Raw genomic sequence first — 24546 nt, forward strand, 5'->3', positions numbered from 1 at the left:
ATTTGGAGGGGTAGGGGGCTGGTTCGTTGGTTGTTATAGTGTGCGTAAGAGCATTCAGGAATTTTATAATGTATGAGAATGAAATGCAAAGATCACCATTAAACTGTCACACATAGGGGCAAACAACTGGCTGCCTGGCAGTTTGAGTCAGAAACGTCAATGTTTTCAGGAAAATTAAATGCAAATACACATGACACAAATCTATTATTCACAAGGTTTTTGTAAACATCTTCTTTCCCTGCACTTTGCTGACATTGGGGAGGTAACACATATGCGAGAATGGTAAATTTAAATACTGTAAAGATAACTTCAGCCCATTTTCTTTTGAATGCTTTGATCTTTTCATTACACTTTATATACAGAATATATGTGAACTGATGTATGTATGTGTTAATGGATATCTTAAGGAAAAGACTGTGTCTGCTAAAATGGAATTTAAGACATCTTGACCTGTAACTTGTACTGAATTTCTCACTTCTAGATTTATTAACAGGTCTTTTCATTTTATTCTCTCCAAACCCATCTTTTAGCCATCCTCTGGCTATGCCTCTCTGTTGGTCCTGGAATTCAGTACTTAATTCCTGACAGTTTTGCTGCTCAATGGCAGAAATTAAAAATCAAGACCCAGGCTGTGGATCAAAAGCTACATTAGGACAGTTCTACTTCAGCCTCATAACACTGATTCACAGGCAGGACAGCAAAGCCACAAACGCCTTTTTAAAGGAAGAGCGAAGATTCAGGTGACTATCTCAGCAGCCCAGCTTTGCAGCCACTTTGCAGCCCTGTTGGATGCTCCAGCTGTTCAAACATGCCTGGAGGGGAGCCTTGCTGAGGGAGCTGCCAGCTGGCCGGGCAGCAGCCCCTAGCCCTGCCCCCAGCACCAGCGAGATCTCCCTGCTTCCCTCACTCCCTCGCTGCCATATGTGACCGGCAGATGAAGGATGGCCTCAAGTGAGTTAAGCTAACCTGACTTCCCAGATGGAAGAGGAGGCAGGTAAAATGAGGGGCCTCCAGAGAAGAGTAGAAAGCCTTCTCAAGGAAAACCAGGATTTGGGTTCCTCAGCTTCTGGCATGGCCACCTGAAGGTTACCTTCATGTATGCTCAACAGAGAGCACTTGGGTCAACATCTCCCTTGCTCTTGCATACTGCACCTCTCCATACTTTGGGTGAAAAAGGAGGGACTGGCAGGAAGCCAGTAGGGCTGGTTAGGAAGGTATAGTGCAACCTGCTTTGCGCTAATTCTCCGCTTAGCCATGCTCATTTACAGACAGGACTCGGAACCTTTTCATCCTTGCACAGATTCACGTCTGGGTGAGGAAGGATGCTCACTCAACCACACCGCCTCTTCTGCCAATTAATCCTGTCTCACAACTCACCTATGTTAAAATACATACATTATAAAAATTACACGTAACTCTTCCAGCAGTTAGAATTTCTGACAAGTTCTAATTCCTTAATAAAAATCTGATGTAAGTATCTAGGTCTGGATGGTGTCTCTGAAAAGTTCTTTTTCTAGTACACCTTGCTTGTCATAAAGTGAGCAAAAACCTCCCCTCCCCAACTCATTCCTCTCCTCAGGGCACTGAAATGCAATGTCCAAGCAAAAGACTATTCATTGGGTTTTATTCAATGGGACCTAGTACATTCTATTTTTCTGAATACTGTTGTAAGAATCCCTATTATCCCAGTGGAAGATCACCACTGAAAAGAATGGTGTAAAATATGGAGGTAAAATGCTGTTTTAAGTGATAAAATATGTAGAGGAAGTGGAGAAATACTTCAATTAGAACAGGACAATCTGATATAAATTTGAAAGCTTTTGGAACGTTTTGAAGGAAAATAAAAAAAACTTAGATGCAGAGCAAGAAGATGATAACTTTTTTTATTTTAATAAACCATCAGGGAAGACCACCTGATACCACTTCTCTTCTTGAGCAAAAGTATCAGATATTTCCAGATTTTCTGCTCTGCTTTTTAAAGTTGGGTGCTTTACACAGAAATGCAGTGCAGGACAATGAAATCCCAGAGGTCATCACAATATCACTGCCTTTCCTTCCACCTTCCTTTTTGGAAGTCCACTTATTCTACCTATTTGCTGTGGGTAAGAACTTCAGCACTTAACTGACTTTAACAGATTGCTGCTCATTAACAGATTGGATTGTTGGTTCAACTGTTGATTGCTTTTTAATGGAAAAGAAAAAGTCTGACAAGTAATTACATTTCCCTGCTTTTATTTAGATCTCTTCCAGCTCATATTTGAAAGTATAAAAATGCAATGTTAAAGATCAGAATAAATATCTAGAATATTGCCAAGAATTTTAAAAAATATATCTTCAGATATTCATAACTTTCTACACCTCACATAACTTCGTAATTCAAAATAAATCTGAGTATCCCCCACTGTGTCTATAAGTAAAATGTCAAACCCATGTATACAATACAGTAGGAAACTTCCCAACAGTTGTGAATTACTCGCACACTCTAAGCACTAATTGAAATGTCACTGACGTATCCGTTAATCCCAAAGCGTCAAAGAATAAAGCTGGGGGAGGGTGATGAGCAAGAACATAAATCACAGGCACCACAGTGAGGCCTGGAATGTGTCTGTGATGGACCTTATGAATGAAACCACAACAGCAAAGCAGTCTGAGCAAAATCTTGTGTCAATCCCTTATTCCACAGATTGTAAGATGTCATTTGTTGCAACATACTACTCTGACAAGCTTCCATAATTATATTTAAACTACTCAAAAGGTTTCTGTGCAAAACCAATTTTTTTCTAATATGCTTTAAAAGCTTTGCAAAAAGCCAGGATTAAAGTGTATTCTATTTGCATCTGTACAGCCTATGCTACAAGTTATGCAATGGTGCAAAGAATGCGTTTTTCAGTCTTCAAGTTACTAGTTTTCTGAAACTTTCTCATTTTGGCTGAAGGTTTCCCATGTCCTGTCCATGCTGTATGCTCAGTGTAACAGCTACATATTACAAAATATGTTGTCTTAAGGTTATATTTTAATCTTAAAATAATGAAATGTGATAAAGTTATATGAAATAAAACTCTACCAAGATCTCCTCACTGATGGAAGTTTCCACTGTGCATCAACCCAACATGGTAGAAAGAGTGGTAACAGAAGTTAGGATGGTACATAACAGGACAAAGGCTGAGAAGGAAAAGGTCTGAAAACAACCCAGAGACCAGATGACAGACAGATTCATTGGGACTTCTCATTAATTTACTATGAACATACTGTTCATACTGTGAAAGTCACCTGCAAGGCATGCATTTTATCCCCTGTACCGCTAGAAATTCCTGAGCAAAACAGTGCACTGGTTAATCTACACAGAGTACTGAAGTACTGTGGTGTTCACAGATGGTATTTTAAATATTAGAAGAAAATTTATAGAATATAGAATAATATGGTAGTGGACAAGCTGTCTTTGCTGTTACACTATTAATTTGGAAGGCAGATGACCGTTTAGTGGGTGCACCAATTCAGCTTGTCTAGATGAATGATTACGGTGTCAGTATTATGAATACTACGGAATTTCTGCATTTACAACTGGTATTTTTTCACATCTAGGAAACAAATGCACATACACGTACCCATACCTACCTAACTGAAAAGAACTCTATTAAATTTGCAACATCAAGCGTACTAAGAGTAAACAAAAGTCAAACCATCATCTGTTTGGACAATTTCTTCAATCACGAAACAAACTTTAACGTCATGATTACAAACATTTTTTCAGTTGGACCCTGATAATCCCATCAGTCTATTCCATCCACACACTGGAAAGGCCTTAAGGTTGTGTAACAAAGGACTGTCAGAAAGATGTCTGCTCTACCTGTTACAGAGTTTAGCTGGAATGTAACAAATAAGGCAGGAGAAGGCAAGACAAGTGTATGGTTAAAATGTCAAAAATGCCCTTTAACTGTCCCTGGACTCCCACAAGAAACCTTTGTGAATCTAACCAAATGGCTTGAAAGCAAATTACCAGTTTCCCACAGGTGGCTGCTAATTGAGTAGTCAACAACTTTTTTCATGTGTCCAAACTAAAAACCTCAGGATATGCCTTGCAGAACTGTCCCATTTCACAGCTGTCACCAAAATCATTGAGTTCCATGTTTTAAACCCATAAAGGAAAGATACTTCAAAAAAACAGAGTGTAAGAATTTAAAAATATACACTGAAAAAAATGCTAGTGAGCCTTTTCACCGTATCTCAGTCATCAACTATAAACCAGACCTAAAACCTATTCATGCATGACAACAATGCTACAGCAGTAACTTACTTCATGCAGATTAACAGCTCACCCTCAGTGGTGAGCTCCATGCAAAATATGAGGAAATTAATCCTGCCCTCAGTGCTGGACTGAACCAGTTTTATAAAATAATGTTGATGCCATATTTTGAAAAGCAAGAATAAAAACATCATCTGATGATGAGTACTAAATGAGTACTATTATTCTGCACAGTGAGGAAGGCAGTAGTAGTTCTAGGAGGGAGGAAACCCTAAGTAACAGCACATTTAAAAAATGTATCATAATGAATGAACTCAAGAGGGAAAACTTAAAATTTCACAGACATTTGACTTTTTTTTTTGCTGAACTATAAAAGCCCAATATTTATGTAGTGGGTTTGGGCAATTTTGTACAAGATTATAGTCTTTTTACTGCATATAGTGATTATGATCCCATTAGGAGTAACAACAGATGTACTTCTCAGATACTTGAGTTGAAAAAGTTCCATAAAAAATTTTCCCAGAGATGTTAACATACTTACTCATAAATAACTTCACAAGAAGCTGTACTGTAACATTTTTTTTAAGACAAAACTTTAGTAGATTATGGAAAAAATATCACTATATGACTTAAAGAACTTTTTTGCAGTATTAAGATAGATAGAGAAAGGAATTCTGGAACATCTACTTACATTCACACTGTATCACATCTAAATTAAATTGCTGAATTGCTCCCATGCTTATTTGTTTTAATTCACTGTCCAGTAGCATCTGCATTAGGGATGTTGAAAGATGCTGGCAGGCTGACATGCAAGCTGTCTGGGCCACTTTTCCCTAGTAGAAAGAGCAACAAGTTTTAAGATAGAAACAAATGACACATCATTAAGTAATTGCTTATTGGATTTGATTTTAATATACATTCGAAGACTTAATGATGCAGGACTTAGAAGGAGAAAGATCACACTTGCTGTTATTCCTTTGACCTGTTAGCTTGGTTTCTATTAAATCAATCAGGGTACTAAATTGAATACATGTTAAAGCAACTATTGATATTTCTTCCAGAAATCTAACAGTCTCCAGGGACACAAGGACACTTCCAAAATAATAACAATGTAAGTTGCTCAATAGCTTTGTGGATTTATGTATTTTAATTTGTTTAACCCAAATAGAATGAAAGCAAGAATGCAATAAAAATCAACATGCTGCATGTTTTTAACAACAGTCAGTAAAAAAAACCTCCACAGTTTATACACACCAAAACCAGTGCTTTCAGTTGGGGCATTTCTCATAACAGCTTGTACTAATTATTGGCACTTTAATTGCTTGAATTCCATCTCAAAGCTTGTAGCTAAATTATTTAAAATATTTATGCTTATCCATCATCTTTTCAGGTGTTTAATAAATTAGTGCTGTCAGTAATCAACTACTTACAAAATGAAATACAGCCCTCTGCTGTAGAAAATAGAAATAATTTTCCAACCAGTTTAGTTAGTAGCATTTCTTTTTACATTGTGTATGTAATCGAGACAAATTACTTTCCAAACATGAGAACAAAAAACAAAGCACAAAATCAGACATTAATTTGATAAGCTATTAAAAATTTAGTACAGAAAAAATGAAAGATGTGGAAATTCTGCCTTAAAATTAAGAAAATCAATTAAGACCAGATACTTGATCAGATGGCACCATTCTATTCATAGCTCTGCAATCTTTTAGAGCAGAGTGATCTTGGCTTTCAAATGCAATTATATGAATCTCTGAAGTTTCATGTACTTAAACCATGCTTTTCAACGGATGTCTATGTTACAATATGTATTGAAACAAAGGTAACTATTAACACGCTTACACAAAAGAAATCGTAATTATGTAATACACCCGCTGAAGCACACACCCCTATTGTTTTACATATATCCATCAGTAAAGTGATGACACCTATTTCTCTAAAGCAATGGTTCCCCAGCTGTTTTCTGCAAAGTGAGGTTGATCAAGTCACTGTTGACTCACAGAAACACATACAAGCAATGAAAAATGATAAGGACAGACAGCAGTTCACTGTCCCAAAAAGTTTGGAAAGTTCTGCTCCAAGATCTGAAGAGCCAGATCTTGCCCTTAATAAGACAACTTGCTCATAGCATTGACATTTCATGTTGTACTTCAAAAATTCATTTTTTGTTAAATCATAATTAAAATGTAGACAAGACAATGGAAAGTGTTCACTCTCCTTACGTCACACTGAAACATTAAGTGGCTTTTGCTAATACCTCTTTAGCATTAGGACACCCTGAACTGTTAGGAGCTTTATGTCTAAAATGAGATGTCAGTTTCTTAATTGAAAATCTCAGAGAAACAGATAACACTTTTGACCAAAATAGATGAACTGACAACAAGGAATGTAAGAAACAATGCAAGAACAGCATGCTTAAAAGTCTCCCAAACCCAACGGCAATTACACCGGGAGACATGCAGCTCTATTCCCCAAGCAGAACAATATCAGTATGAAGGGGGGGGGGGGGGGGGGGGGGGGGGGGGGGGGGGCAGTGGGTGGGAGAGAAAGAAAAAGAAAAAAGAAGGAAAAAAGGAGGTGAGAAGGGGAATCAACGTGCCACAATTCATTTAATTGCAGTGTAGTAGGTCTGAAATATTTAATGGAAATGTCATTTTGATTTAATGGAACAACTAGTGCATCTGTTTAATGTACTACTCCATCAAATCAGCTCCATGTCCTATTTATGCTGCCACTGCAATGTAATAAAAGTTCAACCAGATTAATTGGTTATCAAGAAAAATGTTAACATTCAGCTTAGTTTATATGCAAACAATGTGTACTCCTCTTATTTAAAATAAAAAACAGAATTTTGTATTTCTAACAAGCATCTGTAATTAATTGTTATGATCTGGCAAATATCAATAGTACTGGAGCACAAGATAATGGTTACAATACAGAAATGACATGATAAAAGCCACTTGAACTTTAAATAAGTATCGATACATGTATGTTTAATGTTTATTTTTAAATTTCATAAAATGGAAACATCCTAACATTTAAACTATTTCCAACTATGTAACTTGAACTACAGGCTTATTGTTCACATGACATATCAGCAAATAATAGAAGTTTTCTGTACACAGTTTATACTTACTCAATGCAATCACTCCATTTTCTTAAATCTAGAGAAAAAACGAAGCTATGTATATCAATCAAAATGCTGAATTTTAACTGAGAGAAATGTGAGCTTTACTGTTATCCTCTCCAAAATTCAGTGCTTCCCAGTTCAAAATACATTGGATGTACGATATTCAGAAAAGAATGAAATTCAAATTCATGTTTGACAAATGAGATCTGTTTAAAAATCGATCTCTAGATTTCTGCCATCCACTAAGTAGTTCCTTACCATTTTTTCATAAAATATTTTGAAGAGGAAACTTAAGGATTCATGAACATAGCAATAACATATTTCTTTTCCAGAATTAAAGAAATCTAATTCTTGATATTTATTATTTGTCAGTTTGGGGTTTTTTAAATTACATGGTTATTTTTTAAGGGGGAGGTGGCTGTGGTTACTGTATCTAGCAATTAAATGCCTATATTCAATAGCATGCAGAGATGCAGCAGGTTTCTCACATTCCCTCCAGTTGCCTTCCATTCAGAGACACTACTATTATCTCTGCTGTGCCTATGCTAATTGCTGCTATCTACAAAACCTATTCTTCCACTAAACCAATGCAAAGTTTAAGAAACAAGGACCCTATTCTACAAGCAAAAACACCTGCTAACAGTGTTAAAGCCAACTGTTTTTTCACCCAGCTTTCACATTTTGCTGAAATACAAGTTTGCAAAAAGAGAAAACCCTTAGACAAACTTCTTATATTTCAAAGGAGCTTGTAAAGAGAATCTGCTGACATATTAAATCCTTTTTTATAGGACCCAAAAGCTTTTCTCCCAAGAACAATTGCAGTAAAGAGACATTCGGCTCCTAGGAAATTCCCAAAGGGTCAGCCATATGCATCCTTCTATGGCACCTTGGCAGTACCGCTTTCTAAGACCTATGCTAGTTCTCAAAAGCAGCTTTCATCGTTCACTACGGTGTCAGTCAATATGATTTATGGACTGCATTCAACAAAGTCAAAGCATACAGAATGAGAAATATGACTACAATCTGCTAATTTGTTTTGTATTGAGCCACTTAGGAGTCAAAGACCTGATGTCAGGCTGAGACCAGCAACACAATTAACTGGCCAGTGACAGATTCATCCATCCTCCCTGCCAGGCTGTGCCAATCAAAGACAGCATGAAGCAGCATTTGGAGAAATCAGTAAGAAAACCCATTCTCTGAGTAGCCTGTGGAGGCTGCTGATTGACAGGTTTTGAATATAGCTGCAGAAAACCACCACCCCTGCACCCTCACTGCAAGCTGTGAAATTAGGCTTTTGCTGCCAATCACAGACACAATAAAATAACACAAACTGCCGTCCTCAGCATAAAAGGAAATAACAAAACTTATCTGTTAAACCTAAGAAGTTAAGCTGAAGAATTAATTTAACAATATGAAATGACATAATGAAAAACTTTCTGAAAATGCAAAGAAACTGAACACACAGATTTTAGCAGTCATAATAACTGAAGTATTCTATTACTTAACATCAGGCCTAAAACCCAACTTCTGAACTACTGCTAAAATGTAAGTACACTAAAAAACACCAATGCAATTTTTAAGAATCAATTTTACTTCCAGTTGTGGCCCTGAATTCTACCAAAATAATAAAAAATACCTACTTGAAAGTAATTTGTATTAATTGTCAATAGTCATTCTTTTCCAAAGAGTACTCCAACACTAACTTTTTACTGGTAAAGCACCTATCTGGAATAAAACTTCAGTTAATTCTAAACCTAGATTAAAACACTTTTTTATATATATATATATATAGATGCACCCTCTATAATTTCAAATTAACTCAGCTGAAAATATAAGGTAAATTATTTCTTTAACTGTTCAAAATAAAACCTCAAAAATACAGGTCCTTAATAGCACATTTGATCACCCAATTGATTTAATGAGATTAATGGCTGTATAATAAAGTTTTAATTTGCTTTTTCATTTGAAGTATCTAATGGCACTATAAACTGCAATATGAACTTAAATGGGGATGTAAAAGAACCTGAAAAGAGAAATAAACTCAAAAGACTGTATAACTTGTTATAACTGTAGAAAACAAAACCGTTAAAAATTCCATGACTCAAATTATAACCTTCCAAAAGCAAATGCAGTCTGTGCTCTGCATTGCTGAAATTCTGCTAGGGCTTGGTCAGGACACAACCAGCACACTGACACCAGCTCAACATTAACCAGAAGTTATGAACACAAAATATTCAATACTTGTAGTGCTCATAATATTCTATTAGCTTGATAGTTCAACATGAGGCTGAGTATTCAAATCATGGAGGTGTTCATTGGAATGAACCACCAGTGTCATCTAGTCCAACCTCCCACTTGGAGTAGGACTATCACCAACAGTAGTTCAAGTCCATTGTCCTTTTTTCTGGCTGAGCCTTTAAAACAACCAAGGATGGGAATTCAACAGCCTTTCTGGGTAAACTCCTCCAACACCACACTACTCTCTTTGGGCAAACTTCTTCCATAGCGTCAAAGCTTCACCTCCCAAGCTTCTACCTGTGACCATAGCCACACGTGAATTTGTCAGTCCTACCAAGAAGAGTTTGGCTTCATCACCTTTGTGTCTGTTCATCAAGAGGCTGTAGGCTGCCACTAGATCTCTCCCCAGCCTCCTCTTTAACAGACTAAATAATCCATCTTCCTAAACCTCCATTTGTGACTCATGTGCTCTAGGCTCCTAACAACCTGAAAGTCCACTGCTAGATCTTCTCTCCAGATCCACAGAGCTACTACTCAGCCAATTGCCTTCCAGAATGTAGCAAGGAATGAGGTTATTCCCACACTGTGTACTCTTACGTGCCTTACGCATTTGTTCACTTAGAACAGTGAAAAGCACAGTATGTATTTGCTGCTGTACACTGCTTAAATGAACAAGATGCAACCATATTATTGGAAAAAATTAGTAAAAGTAAGTTCAGAAATTCAGTATTCAGAAGCCACTCAACAGCATAATATTAACACTTTAATTATCATGGAAATGCTTATGCCAAATCAAAATAAACTCCTTATACAAAAACTGATGACCTGAAAATAATCAGGGCATGGAAGAATTCTTAAATGCAATCCATCATCTTCTTAAAAAAAATATACATAAATTTAGCACATACATTCCCCTTGACCCCAGGCAGATGCAACAGAGAAATGATGGAACTTTCACTGATTCCTTATTCTATTTTATCATTCTACTCTTATTCTGTATGCATGCCTCATAGCTGCATTTTGATATCTGACCTCTCTTCCAAAAGATCTCATAGTCTCCTCTAAATTATCTCACTTGGGATGCAAGGCACACCTTACCAACCTTCTGCAAGGTTTTTAAGGCTCCTGCTGTCCTAGTGTATGAAAGCCCAATGTTAGTCAATAACCTGATCCCTGCATGCAACCACACAAGGTACATAGCAAGTCATCAGCAAAACAGAAGGCTCTTTTAATTAAATTACTTAAAAATCGAAGCAATAAGCCTGCAGGCAGTTCATAGTTTTTCAGTTCACATGCTTTTTCTTCATCTTGCATTTACTTACCGACATAGCTGCATGGTCATTGTTGTTATTCTGAGAAGGAAACCAGTAAGGCAATCAAAACAAAAAAATTAAGATGTACTGTCAACATCAAAAAAAAAAAAGAATAAAAAATTGGTAGCAATAAAAGGTAAGGAAAAACTTCCAAAAAGAACAATTATAGTTACATAATTCCTTAAATTATTTTTTTTAAACCTCTGAACTTATATAGTTTTTTGTTGAGGCATACCAAAGAGATTATAATTTAAATAGTACTAATTTGTCAGTAAAATGTTTTTCTATAATAAGGAACTGTATGCCAAAATATCAAAGTAGCAAACTTCAAATGATGAAGCATTTGTTTGTATGCCTTTCCAGAAAGTTTTCATGGTAAGAAATAATATATTCCAAAACGCTTTGATCAAAAAGTAAATGCCATGTTTACCATGTGGCTTACAGAGGCTATCTGTACCTCATTAACATACTTTGTTCAAGCAAGACTTAGAATGGCTCAGGACAGTAAGAATCTAAATATAACATGATCCATTAGTGCATTTTAACATAAATCTAATGGTAATATAACTGCAGAGTGGAATAAAGATATTTTCTTTTCCAAAACCACTTTTTCAGTACAGTAAACACACAGAGAGGAGAAAACTAAGATATAAAACTTGAGAGGAAAAAAAAAGCTTCAGAGACGCAAGACATTTCCAGTGATTCAATGGAGATATCATACCCCAGCTAAGTTGTGCCACGAAGTGTGTAGTTTCAGTGAAACAGAAATCACTGTCTACCTGATTTAGATCTCTACACAATTTGCATTACTTTTATTGGAACATTAAAACATGTATGTAACATAAGATGCATTTTTTAAAAGTTATGTCTACACTGGTACAGAAACACTTCAATATAGCCCCACACGGATGCACACAAGGAAATACATTCCTGTTCATTTACACAGCTTAAACATACAGCTAAAATAGAACAAGACTCTAATGACAGAAACCCAATGACAGCAACAGAAATTGCTAAAGAACATAAAACATTTCTGCAAGAAGACTCAAGTTTGAAACAATATCAAAGTCACTGACCTTTGAACGAGGCTATGGAGAATTAGTGCGGCTGACTAGTGCTCTAGCCTTTGCACAGTGCCCTCCAACGTGATCAGATGTGCAAAGGTAGGAAGAGAAACGATTCCTCTACCTGTCCTGCTCTTTTCCTTACTAGAATTATGGCCAGAGGCTAGAACTTTTGTTCTTTGATTTCTAATTACAGAAAAAGTTCAGAGAAACTGTCTTCAGCAGTGGAATGTTTCTGCCAGCCATACAAAAATTATTATGGAAATGACACTGTGACAATAATGGAATAATTCATAATTGAAAATGAATACTAAAACTACTCCAAATTTAACTATGGCATGTGAGAATCTAGCTTAGTTTAGCACTCCAAAGCACTTAGTATTTTAATAAGTTATGGAACCTAGTTCTGGGCTTATCTTTGAAAATGCTTTCACTATAAATCTTCTCTTAATGAAAATAACTTACTGTTACAAATCTTAACAAGAATCACTGTAATGAAACTGTATACACATTTCCACGTAAACTCCACATCTCACGCACAACAGCATTCATAGGACTGTACATTTCTACAATTGGCCAAACCAGAATAGGGAGCAATATGTAGGATAGATCAAAATTTACAAGAATCCTCTTGCCAGACCAGACCAGTTGTTCATATAGTTCTACACCCTGCCTGGTACCTGACCAGAGCTTGAAATTACAGAACAACCTCTTCACAGGTACTAGCTTTCTCCAAAGGTTGACTTGTGCCCCCACGCACATATTTCTATTCCTTTCCCACTTTTCAAGTCCTAATGCCACAGCTGCTTCTTTCCATCCCTCTTAATACATTACATCATTCTGTCTGTGGCTCATTTCTGAACAGCTGTATCACCACACACACTCACAACAGACTTCTGTACATCCTTCTCTAGAAGTTGCACATCCCTTAGCTGCGTATGACCATTGAGAAGCAGTGCCGTTTGTTTACGCTGATTTTATGTTGTTACAATGAATTTAACTATCTAACAAATGTGCTATTCTTTATCAAAACCTATTCACTGAAACATACCTCCTCATACACCACATTCACATCAATATTAAGTGATACATTTTGAATGGGTTATGTCTTTGAGTCAGTAGAAAAAAGGAGACTGAAGAACCCCAGCCTCTTCACATTTGGAACACCGGGCAAGTCCACTATACCAGAAATTTCAACACCTTGTTGTGCATGTAAATAGATTATCTTTTACTTCCAGTCTGGAGCCGCAAAACATTCTATGTACTGAGGACTTATTCTTTATAGGCATCAGATGTGGGTAAAGCACTTGGACACCATTGTGACAGTAGTAACCAAGGACAAACTGATGAAAAGCTGATGTAGCTTGAAAGTTACTCCAGACATAAAGCTATAAACTACTATAAATCAAACTAGAAATAGTTTTTTTTGTCTTAAAGCAGAGGGAAATCAAACAACGGAATGTAACAATTGGTACATAAAACAGGTTTACAGTTCCCTTTTACCAGGGACAAACTAACACAGGATATATTTGAATATGAACAAGGATTCATTCCCATGAAGCTCAGAATTACAATCAAAATTATTTAGCTAAAAAAAAACCTTGGAACATCCAGTAACTCCATATTCTTATGCACAGCTGCAGGATTTGCATGAATTCTGCGCTATTTGAACGAATACATGTGCACGCAGAAGCAATATGGTTAATTAAAGAGGCTATCTGATGCTCTAAAAAACTGCATGAGTTCTTACACTATTTGTAAATTAGCTGTTGTTAACAGTATTACTAAAGTATTTGAAGGTATTCTAAGTATTACCGTGGGTGAGCATCATCAACATACTGAAACACATCTGAAAATACATCTGTACTAAAAAATACATCTGCCAGCATGTGCACAGTGCAAAAATAACATCTATCTTCAAAATCTTAGTACTTAAGGATAAAATGATGCTCCAATAGTTTGAAATTAAACTTAATTTTGAACACTTACAGGTAAATGAGTAAAAACTTGAAACGTGCTTCTTAAAAAGTTAATAAGGTCCATTAAATATCCACTGGCTCTTCCATCCGATTCAGACATTGTCCAATCATAATCAGCAATTTGAATAAATTCATCTATTTTTTGGTTAAGTTTTGTATATATTTCTCCTTCTGCAGCATGCCTTGCATCCTAGAAAAAAAGTCATGTGCAATCATCAGAATTCTAAAATATTATTAGAATGCAGATAAAATTATATTCATCCACAAAACTGAACTCATGTCTGTCTTAGAATCAAAAAATATTTAAATCAGTATTTTAACTTCCGTCTTACACTAAGTTTGTGGCTATGGTTTTTACAATACTCCCATAATGTATACTGTAAGAGTGTTTATAACAGAATATGCCTACAGGGTAGTCTAAATTCTCAGAAACAAATGAAATTAATTTGAATTTGGAACAAAGCAATTGCTTTACTCTATTCACAATCACCTTAAATTCAGCTTACAAATTTATCAACCCTGACACAAAGTTTATTTGCCCTCTTTTACAAAGAAAATAATAAAATAATCTGATTATTTTATCTAGAAGTCCAGCAAACATATGATTTTTTACGTAATTCATCTCTTAAAGCCGCACATCTGAAGAATATTCATCATTTTTGATCCTCTTTAAATATCTTGATCACCACTGCGATTCAGAGCACTCCCCTACTTCCTCCTGCCCCTACTTTTTGTTCTGCCACCACCTGGATTCTACTTTTTGAAACAGTAAAGAGGAAAAGTCTAACATTTACTGTGAAGTGTGTTTACGATGCGATCTATCTACCTTGTTCGTTTAGCACACATCCTCATAGATGCAATGGGATCTACGTACAAACTCTTGTTAAGGCATATTGTATTGGAAAAGCATGCTTTTGCCAGCCAGGAGGTTAAAGATACTTGATGAAGTCTATGTTCTAATTTGGGCTCAATTTGAAACTTTCTTCACTGATCTTGAGAAATGATTCAAGTAAGACATTTGATTTAAAGTGAACTGGTCAGTTGCTGGAGGTTTTTAGAGAGTAAAAATAGGCTGGATATACTGGAGCAACTTAAAGGTGGATGACATTCCCATTGCCAGTTTCCTCTGGGAGAAAGCAGTCTCAAAACACGGCAGTTCAGAAAGGTGTAAATAAGAATGGCAAAAAGAAAAAATTCAAGATGCACTGAGCTTAAAGGTGGCATCACATGGGGTATGTCAAATGCAGTCTTCAGGCCCCAGGCCATGAGGCACTTCAGGAGGAAGCAAGAAAGCATGTGCCCTGCCATGTATAAATATCAAAGTACAATTCCCTAAAAATAGCATTTTTACTGCCAAACCAACTTCTAAAAGCCTCCACTGAACAGCTCTCCTAATCCAACACACAAGAATCTGACAACCTGTTAATATGTCAAATAAAGGAGTATGCTGACATCCACACTTTTGTAGATGGCTATGCCTATAAAAGTTTTGCTTAAAGTCAAGTCTAAATTTAAAGTTGCTATTAAAAGTAAGACCTCAGTTGCAACAATCTATAATGACAGGACTTGCAAATATATCTGTTTAGGTTTAGTGCAATTGCTCAAATTTTTTGTTTGTTTGGGTTTGGGTGTTTGGGGTTTTTTTGTTTAAAACTAAGTCATTTATGGAGTGGTTGTATCATCTTTACCAGTTAAGATAATAAACAGGCAATGGCAAGATTAGTTCTTCGGTTTTAGTTTTGAAAGCCTGTTTTTGGTTATCTTTTATTTTGCTTTGGTTACTCCTTTATAATTGGAGCAGCATATTGCCAGTACTTTAAGCAAGGTGTGTTCCTCAGTTCCCTGAGAAAACTGTGAACAGCTGAGCAATTGGATTTCAAACCCAGAAGTTACTTCTGAGAAGCAGCACTGTGAATCCCATACACAAGTCAAGAAAGTGTTAGCAGTATTCTGGTTTGGGATGACTCCCAGAGGCAGATGAATCAACTCCATCTCTTCTTCTAACGTGGTGACAGAACTGCATCAAAACCTTTTGAAAGCTCACCAGGTTTTCTCCCACTATAAAGTGAAAAGGGCAAATGACAGAGTTTTGTTAAATGGCTTTTTTCTCAATGATGTCCTGAAGCCCTGCACAGGATTTGATGCTGCATTTCTGGCTCTCCAACAACCAGTACACAGCTTAATGCTAAGACCCTGGGCTCAGAAACTTCTATCAGCTAGATCTGCAAATACATTTATTTACACTTAGTGCGACTGCTGATTTAAACAAAGGAAAACAATGCTCATCCAAAGCTGGAAAATGTAGCTATAAATATTGAAAGCAACACAATTTTTTTATATGATAAAACAAAACAAGTTTTGGTGGTGGTGGTGATTTTTGTTTTGGTTTTTATTTCCACCCATGTGAAACAATGCTTGGAAAGTCTGAAGAACATCTTAAAATGAGATTTTATATACAAAAATAAAATGAGAAAAAGACTCCTCTAAAACAGTAGCCATGAAATAGTTTTGAAGGCTTCTATTAAAAATTACTTATAAAATCATCTCATGGAATGTGAATGTGATCAATACTGCTAATAAAAGGAGATTTTTGACCACTCGGAAAGAATGGAGGTGACATGATTTGCCACCAGGAGATAAATTTAATAACAGTAGAACATACCAAACTCTGTGAGAGCGCAGTTGGGGAACTATGAGCAGTTTTTCATTAAAACAGAGAGCAAAAGAAAGAGGGATTAACAAGAAAGAATTTTCTACTATAAATAGAGAACATTGTGCTACAAGTTCTCCAGGGAGACAGGAGAGAAACCATTAAAAAAAAAATGAAAAGATTCTTACGTGTTTCTGAGCATTCATTCTGTATTTTTCCAAGGTGCATAGATACTAAGCTCACTAAGCACAGATTATAATATTCTGTGATTCTCTTGAAGACAACTTAGTTTATAGGATAGTTAAACAGAACTTACAGCATAAGCTATCGGCACAAAATATAATACAAACTTTCAACTGCATTTATTAAATTAAATTGAAGGATAAAGGATAACTTACTTTTTAATGAAATTTAAGACTATGGCTGCATTAAGTGTTTGTTTGAATGTTAAAAAGAGTATGGATTGACCTTACCTGAAAATAATCTATAGATGTGCAAATCCAAAGACACACTGCACTATCGGTACATCATAAGCAAACTAGGCATTCTAGGGACAGGGCACAATTAATAAAATGACTGGTAGAGCAATGGTAACCTAACTACAGCTGCTAGGCTAGAACCCTTCTGTCCTGCTTTCTTCATTAAATTCTTAGCAAAACAAATGACATTTAATGAGAAAATTGTTGGCAATCAACTGGAAATATGAAGCGTCTTGCAATGATGATGTCTTATTCCACCTCACCCACCTTTTAACATCTATGCCAGAGGGGATGTTATAATAGGATAGGCTACATTGCATCAACAAAAAAAATGCAGTACAGAAAACAGACCTACTCTCAATAGGATTAGTCCTCTTTATCCCATAAATACAAGAAATCACCCTCCTTTGTTTCAGTGTACACTGAAAACCTCCTAAAGTTCAAGTTGCAGCTGCTTTAGAATCCCTGATGACTTTTTGTTTTGTTTTGTTTCTCTTTCAAAAGTTTCTGTATAGAAGCCCCAAGCGACTAAGTCAGCAATGCACTGGCTGAATTAATGGCACAAGGTAACCTATACACGATCATTCTTCTGTGAGAATGTTTTTTTCAGAAAGAAAACCCCCAACCATCCCCAAGTACGCACATTTGTTTCTGTTCTAAACCAAAAAAGCTACTCAGTCAATGAAATAATTTCTGTCATATTTTATGTATATGAATGCTGAAACTTGGTTCTTCAATGTACACAACCATCTGGTGCTTGAAAGAAGTACCTGGTGCCTAACCACCATCAAAACACGAAGGATCTCCAACCATCTTTACATTTGCCCCAGTGCCACAGCACCAGGGTTTCTGCTGTAGGGCCATTCAGTGGCCTGAGACCACACCATCTTTGCACTAGGCATAGCTAGTCCAGTTGTTGGCATCTTGGTTTGGAGCTTACTAGGGTCATTATGACATAAAACAGCCTGAGCAAGGATCAGACTTTTTACTAATTTATCTCAGGGATAAATCTCAGTCCTCTTGAGTTACCTGACATTAGGTATATAAGTTGTCTTCAGCAATTTCAATTTTACGTGCAGGTTTCTCATTAACAATACGTGTCTGCCTTACCACTGGAAAAGGACTAAGGCCTTTTGACTAATATTGTGGAGAGGGGCTTCACAGACGAGGTTATGGTTTTTGTTCTACCAAGGACAGGACTTCTATTATTATGTAAAGTATTATTATGTATGTAAAGGACATCTGAATAAAATACAAATTCTAAAAAGATAACGGAATTGTGGTTAATACTGCTTTTAGATTACTAAATTACACAATTTGAAAATATACCACAAAATATTTCTATTGTAGAGAATCAAATAAATAATACAAACATTTTAGATTAAACTAGCTGTTTTGCTTGATTCCATTCAGAAAGGGGAGATGTTACACAAACTGGAGCTTAACCTATTGAAAGCTTCTGGTGCACTTAAGCTTAGCTTGTAATTTCATAACTTAATAAAAGATGCATCTGAAAGAATATTGATGCTTCTGATGTACTGACATATTTCAGATCATACTGATAACAAAGAACAGTGTTTATCTGCTCAGTGTTACAACTGAATTCTTAACAGTTCAGAATTGTTTGAGTAAAAAATGAGAAAGCGTGCAGCTTTGCCTTCACCCCTTTTGTTTTAAAATGCTTCATTTACAGTGATTTTAATGTAACTTTTTAGACATAGTCATATAAAGCATGACATATACCATACCTTAAATGTAGAAAGTCCATAAAGTCTTGCTGTGTGAACAGTCACTTGTGAAATATTTGTAATGTTAGATATAAAATCCTCAAGGTATTTACAGGCTTGTTCCAAGTGTGTTGTGTTTATAATGATTTGAACAAGCTGCAAGAGGCAAAAAATTATTGTAAAAAATCCTTTTTGTATCCCCCACCGTTACTTGATTTTGTAAATGATTACCTCTTTCAGCAACAACACTACTAGAAATTAATTACAGTATTTCAGGTTACCGCGTATTACCTGTTAATTTTCATGTCTGCTTTCAGATACCACTACAGAGTAATATTATAGTTTACATACAAATGATAACATTTTAAAAATTTAGTCTGCAGACATGTACTTGGTGAAATAAATCCAAATTATATTTTAGAATTAAAAAAGGGAAGAGGAATATACATTGCCAAAAGTAAATCACTAATTTTATCATTAAAATAATTTTAAAAAATACTGCTATTACAAAAAAGGATTTCACAATATTGTCTGCAGAAGGATGCATTCTGAAGTTAGGGAATTTCAAATATAAGTTTGTCAACTCCTTCCCTCCCCTATAATGGTAACAACCTGCTTATACATGACACAAATGTTTTTATAAGCAGGACCTGCATTTGCATCCAGTTCACAAATTAGACAATGTACATAATGCACATTAATTGAAATATCAGTATATTATATCTTAATTCTCATTGCATACTGTCTGTTTTAGTGAACACAACGTAATGCTTGGTAAAATAAAGTTTTTTTCTTTTTAACATTTTTCTCATAAAACATATTGACTTCATAATAAAACACCGCAAAAAATACCAGTGAATTTATTTTCCTATCTTTGAAAATATTCCTGTACCAATTTCAAGAACATAGAAAACTACATCTCAGAAAAATTGTCTCATCTATGCAAGAGGTTCATGCAGTTTAAAACCAACATCCAGTATGACATAACACTGCTCTAACGGCAACAGTCTAAGTTCTCCTCAGCATGTTTCAGTAGGTACCTGCTGCCTCCTGGCATTGCAGGTACCGCCAGTGAATGTTCAGAGCCTGCCTTACTCTCTCCAACAAACAACGCCTTATTCTGTCCAACAAACAAGTTAAACCGAGAGTCCCGATGAAGAAACAACATGCAGAAACCTACCAAAATATTTTAATTGCAATTACTATAGAAAAAAATTCATGTGTTAGAGTGAACTTGAGATTTGAAATTTCTGAGTCCAGTAGGTTTATACACACATGAGAGAGATTTCCACCACCCCCTCCCCTTTTTTTTATAGGAAGGAAAAGAAACTCAACAGTGTGCTACTAATTGCTGGACAGGAACAGAACACATGAACTATGCTCAGTATGCAACCAAAGAAGTAAGAGTCTTTGGCGTATTTCTTGCATACCTCTGTTTATCATACAGGAGAGAGAACTCTTCCATTGTCATCTCTCTGTGTAAATACACTTCCAACTAGACCCAATATTGTATTGTTATTATTTACGTAACAGACATTGATGCTTTTTTATACTTCATCTTTCACCTCTTTAAATTTTCCACTTTAAAGCAAACACTACTTGTTTTTCTTACACAAATCTTAATACCACAGTATACCTACATTTACAAGAATAGTTTTAGTTTTCATTGTCTTTAAAATTACAGTTCTGAGCATGTTTTAAAACTTACCTCTGTTAAACCTATATGAGGTTTTTTAATCAGGTTCTGTAAACAGCTACTCAGAGTTCTTGTAAGCAGCAAATTTGTAGATTTTCTGAGCATATCATCTATTTCTGTTGAGCTGACAAAAAAAGTTTATTTTTGTAACTATGCTGTACATAGAAATATTAAGTATTACTGTCAAAGTATTGTCATTTTTTTCCCTTAAAGGTAACTTCTAACGTTAAGAATTCCCTAAGTGAATTTATTTTCTCGTTGCTCCAAGTCTTCTGTGATCTAACACACAGAACACTTCTTTCACCTACTAAATTATCCATTAACTGGTTTTCAAAGCTGAAGCAAAATCTGTTATTTTTAGATTTTGGGCATGCTTATTGACACAGCAGTTTGGAAAGAGTAATTTGTGGGTTTTAATGAGTTACTAAGGAGGTCACCATGCGCTCATTAGTACGTGTAAATTATAAACAGTATCAATTAAGAATGTGTGAAAACGAGTCATTTACATCTTTAACAGTGCAGAAGTGGGTGACTGTCCACAAATACCTTCCCGATTTCAGATCTACAAATGTTCTTTTGTGTAATTAAAACTAAGCTTTTGAAGGCTACAAGAGAAAAGGGAATGTGAGAATTATGATGTTTTCCATCAGAAAAAGGTGGGGTGGAAGAGGGAATGAGCATGGAGACAGCACGTTTTGTTGCTGGTGAAATCATTGCTAAGGAAACTCAAAGCTCTGAGGAGGGAAAGACCACTCAAAGTAATCAGGGATGCTACACAATTACTTCTGAAATGGTGAGTATGAAAGTACGTTTTTCAAATGTTATGTGCTTTGTTAAATAAATATCTAGATTATTCAATCCAGGCAGTACTGTTTAAAAAAAAAAACCCAGCAGTGTTTTAAGACTGCTTACCATGCCAAGCAGCGTTCAAACCCTACAGACCTACACATATAGTATACAATATATATACACACACAGAGAAACAAAATATATGTTATAGAATTGAGAATCACAAATATAAAGAATACTATATTTAAATTATATGTAAATTATGAAACAAACACCGCTAGCAAGTGCACAAGAAAATGTATTTTCATTTTACTATATATTTTCAGGTCACCTGGATGTTATAGGTTACCTTATAGTCACATTCCTGAGAATTTAAGCTTACCTGCGGTGAAGTGACTCTGAAAACTTAAGGCTTGCATAAATAAATTCCTTAACCTGGATATAAATCTGAGGCACTGACTGAGACATTGGAAGCTTCTTTGGAAAGGATTGCTGTGAAAATAAAAGATAATCTTACACTTGAATCTGGTTCTAAGGAGAGCTTGGTATTAAATGCAAGAATTAGAAAGCCACTTAACAATATCGATATTTTAAACTATCTTAAGCCGTTCTGGTTTTCATCAAATACAAACAGTGGTATGCACTGAACTGACTTCTACATCTGTTTACATAGCTTATAAGCAAAACAGAACTTTATCACTTATTTAAATTACAGTAAAGTTTGGAGACTTCATGTAATTTAGGATGTGTCTGTAGAAAGCAATTTACAAACACACATTAAAAAACAGGTCTCAAACTGCTTTTAATCTGAACGAACAAGATAGATGTAAGTGGGATGACAGGTTCAAAAATGCAAACTTTTTCTGCCAAAGAAAGCAGTGCAAAAGAAAAAGAAAAGGTTTGAGAAGTTCAGTGTATCTGGGATTTTCAAAGCATCTTCAGAATGTTTAGGCATCTATATTTACTGTAATGTATTTACTTTCTCTTGATGATTCACCAAACCAAAGCAGTCTGAATACTTTTCAATAATTTGAATTAACATGTGGGAAATACTAGTAGTCTGTAAGAATAAAACCATGCTGCTTACTTCAATTTTACAGCTGATATTGTATTTAGGAGGATAAAAAGAAGTAAATTAAATCCAAACATACCAAATAGGTATTTCTGCATTGAATACATAATTTTTTACATCTGCAAAACAATTTTCTATTTACTTTATGACTAATGCATAAGAAAAATGATTAACAACTGGTATCTTCCTTGGAGAATTCAATTTCCCTCTAAAAAAGAAAAAGCATTAAGCAACAGCAGCTCAACATTTGCATATTAAAACCCCAGACAAAACAGATCACCTTGACATTCTCCTAATCATACCTCTTTATTAGGTGGTGTGACAACCATGTCCTGTAAGTGCCTGACTAACAATGATACCAAACTTTTTTTAAACAGTAAGATTTACTTCAAGTATCTTTATATCTGATTTAAGCAATTAATTTCTACAGATAAAACAAGTGTTATTGCATACAACTATTTCAGATCATCACAACATGCTGTCAGCAGGGCTTGAGTTTCAACCTTTATATACTCATTGATCTAAGACAAGTGATTCTTTATCCTCTACAGTGTCTGGCCAATACAGAAGGACACGCCACTTTCTGTCTGACTATTAGAGTAGGCAGCAAGAAAAAACCCCAACAAAACAACAAAGCTACAACCAACTGTTTAAATTCTGAACACAGAAAGGGAGTAAAATTAGATGACATAATCAAACCATTTGGCACATTCAATCTAAACAAAAGAGTCACTTTTGTTTGGTGAGACTGGATTTGCTGTGTTAAATATCTAGTAGGTTCTGGTCATAATTCTGCCTAATGTGCTGCAAGCAACTCCTATGATAAACTTAACTGTAAGATGTGAGGGTGATTCATCCTAACCTACAGTTAAAAATGAGACACATTTGTTTCTTTTTACACTAAATGGAGAGAAACAGACATTTTCAGAGGTGAAATTCCCCTTAATCTGTAAAAGGCATTAGAGATGCATCAAATGAAATTAGCCCTCTAGGGTGTCTATTCCTCTCTATCAACTACGCAGGCTCCTTCAGCAACTAGACTGAACTTACACTTTTTTAAAAAAAAAAAACCACAAACGTGAAAATGTAGCTTAAATTAAGCCACCCAATAGGATCTCCCAGTGTCTTACAGCCTGAGGCAACAACAGAGAGGTGAAATGGATGGGTTTATAAACAGCAGCCAACAGAAGTGACGTTGGAGCATTTATAAAGTTTCCCCTCCATGTGGATTCCCTGCTATCTAATAACACATAAAATAACACCGCAGCCTTTCTTTCAACAAGGTCACTTAGTGATTCTTTCTCCTCTATTCCACTGTCTAGTTGACAAAACTTTTAGGAAGCCAATTATCTTTGAGGCTTCTGCCTCTTTGCTAAAATTGCTTGAAGTCAACTAAACTGCTTCAAAAATTGCTAGGAAACAGGAAAAAAGTCTCAGACTGCCTTATTTCTAATCATGTCCTGCTTTACATACAGGTTTCAAAGCTCTTTTCAGAGATACACAAAAAAAAATGTTTTCCCTGCTTTACAGATGAATAAACAGGGACACAGAGATGTTAAGTGACTTACCAGCACTATGCAGCTGGTCAATGATGGAGTTGGGAACAGAATCCAATCTGATTCCCAGCTTTATTCTCAAGCTCACCAGCCCAAAAACTAAGCAGCAGTGAGATTCTGCCCATAAAGTATCTACAAAAAGAGCTGCTAACTACAAACCAGAAATATCTCTGTCTGTCATAAATAGAAATGAAAATCGTTGGGTACAGAGAATATATTTCCCTTCTGTGAAATAAGAGTCAAAGCTTTGTATTAAGCACATATGTGTAACTACACATGCCTACACAAGTAATGTCCACACCCACATGCTAATACATCATACATAGAGTGAGAGAGGCTAGCAGATCAAATTATTTAGAGCAAGTTAAAAATCTCTGCGATTTATTAGCAAAATATGTCATGCTAAACAGTATCTGGGGTGTGGTATGTGTCCAACACTGTAAGGGATTTCCATTCTATCTTCTTTTAGTATTATAATGGCCTAGTAAATGAATTGAATGGAGGAAAGCCTCTAGAAAGCAATCTGGAGTCTTATTCAAAAATCAGCACAAAACCTACCTTTAATTTTTCATCTTCACTGCAATACTGTATTAATGACATGCAGCTG

The 24546-nt window shown here is 35.6% G+C and overlaps 1 protein-coding gene across 10 annotated transcripts in view; it reads right to left on the minus strand.

Moving 5' to 3' along the window:
• The window catches only part of EXOC6 (exocyst complex component 6), a 96232-nt gene that overhangs the window by 29378 nt on the left and 42308 nt on the right, over window positions 1-24546 (minus strand). For 5 of the 10 annotated variants that reach the window (XM_037399021.1, XM_037399020.1, XM_037399028.1 and 2 more), the window contains exons 15-20: window positions 21694-21803; window positions 20535-20646; window positions 18848-18982; window positions 13981-14160; window positions 10937-10966; window positions 4935-5076 (exon numbers count right to left, since the gene is read on the minus strand). In XM_037399021.1, coding sequence (XP_037254918.1) covers window positions 4935-5076; window positions 10937-10966; window positions 13981-14160; window positions 18848-18982; window positions 20535-20646; window positions 21694-21803 — 709 coding nt within the window. Of the gene's footprint in view, window positions 1-3767; window positions 4128-4934; window positions 5077-10936; window positions 10967-13980; window positions 14161-18847; window positions 18983-20534; window positions 20647-21693; window positions 21804-24546 lie in introns of those variants that run through there. The other 5 variants (XM_037399023.1, XM_037399022.1, XM_037399029.1 and 2 more) reach the window with 2 other exon arrangements.

This window comes from Falco rusticolus, chromosome 9, assembly GCF_015220075.1.
Source record: "Falco rusticolus isolate bFalRus1 chromosome 9, bFalRus1.pri, whole genome shotgun sequence".
NCBI lineage: Eukaryota > Metazoa > Chordata > Aves > Falconiformes > Falconidae > Falco > Falco rusticolus.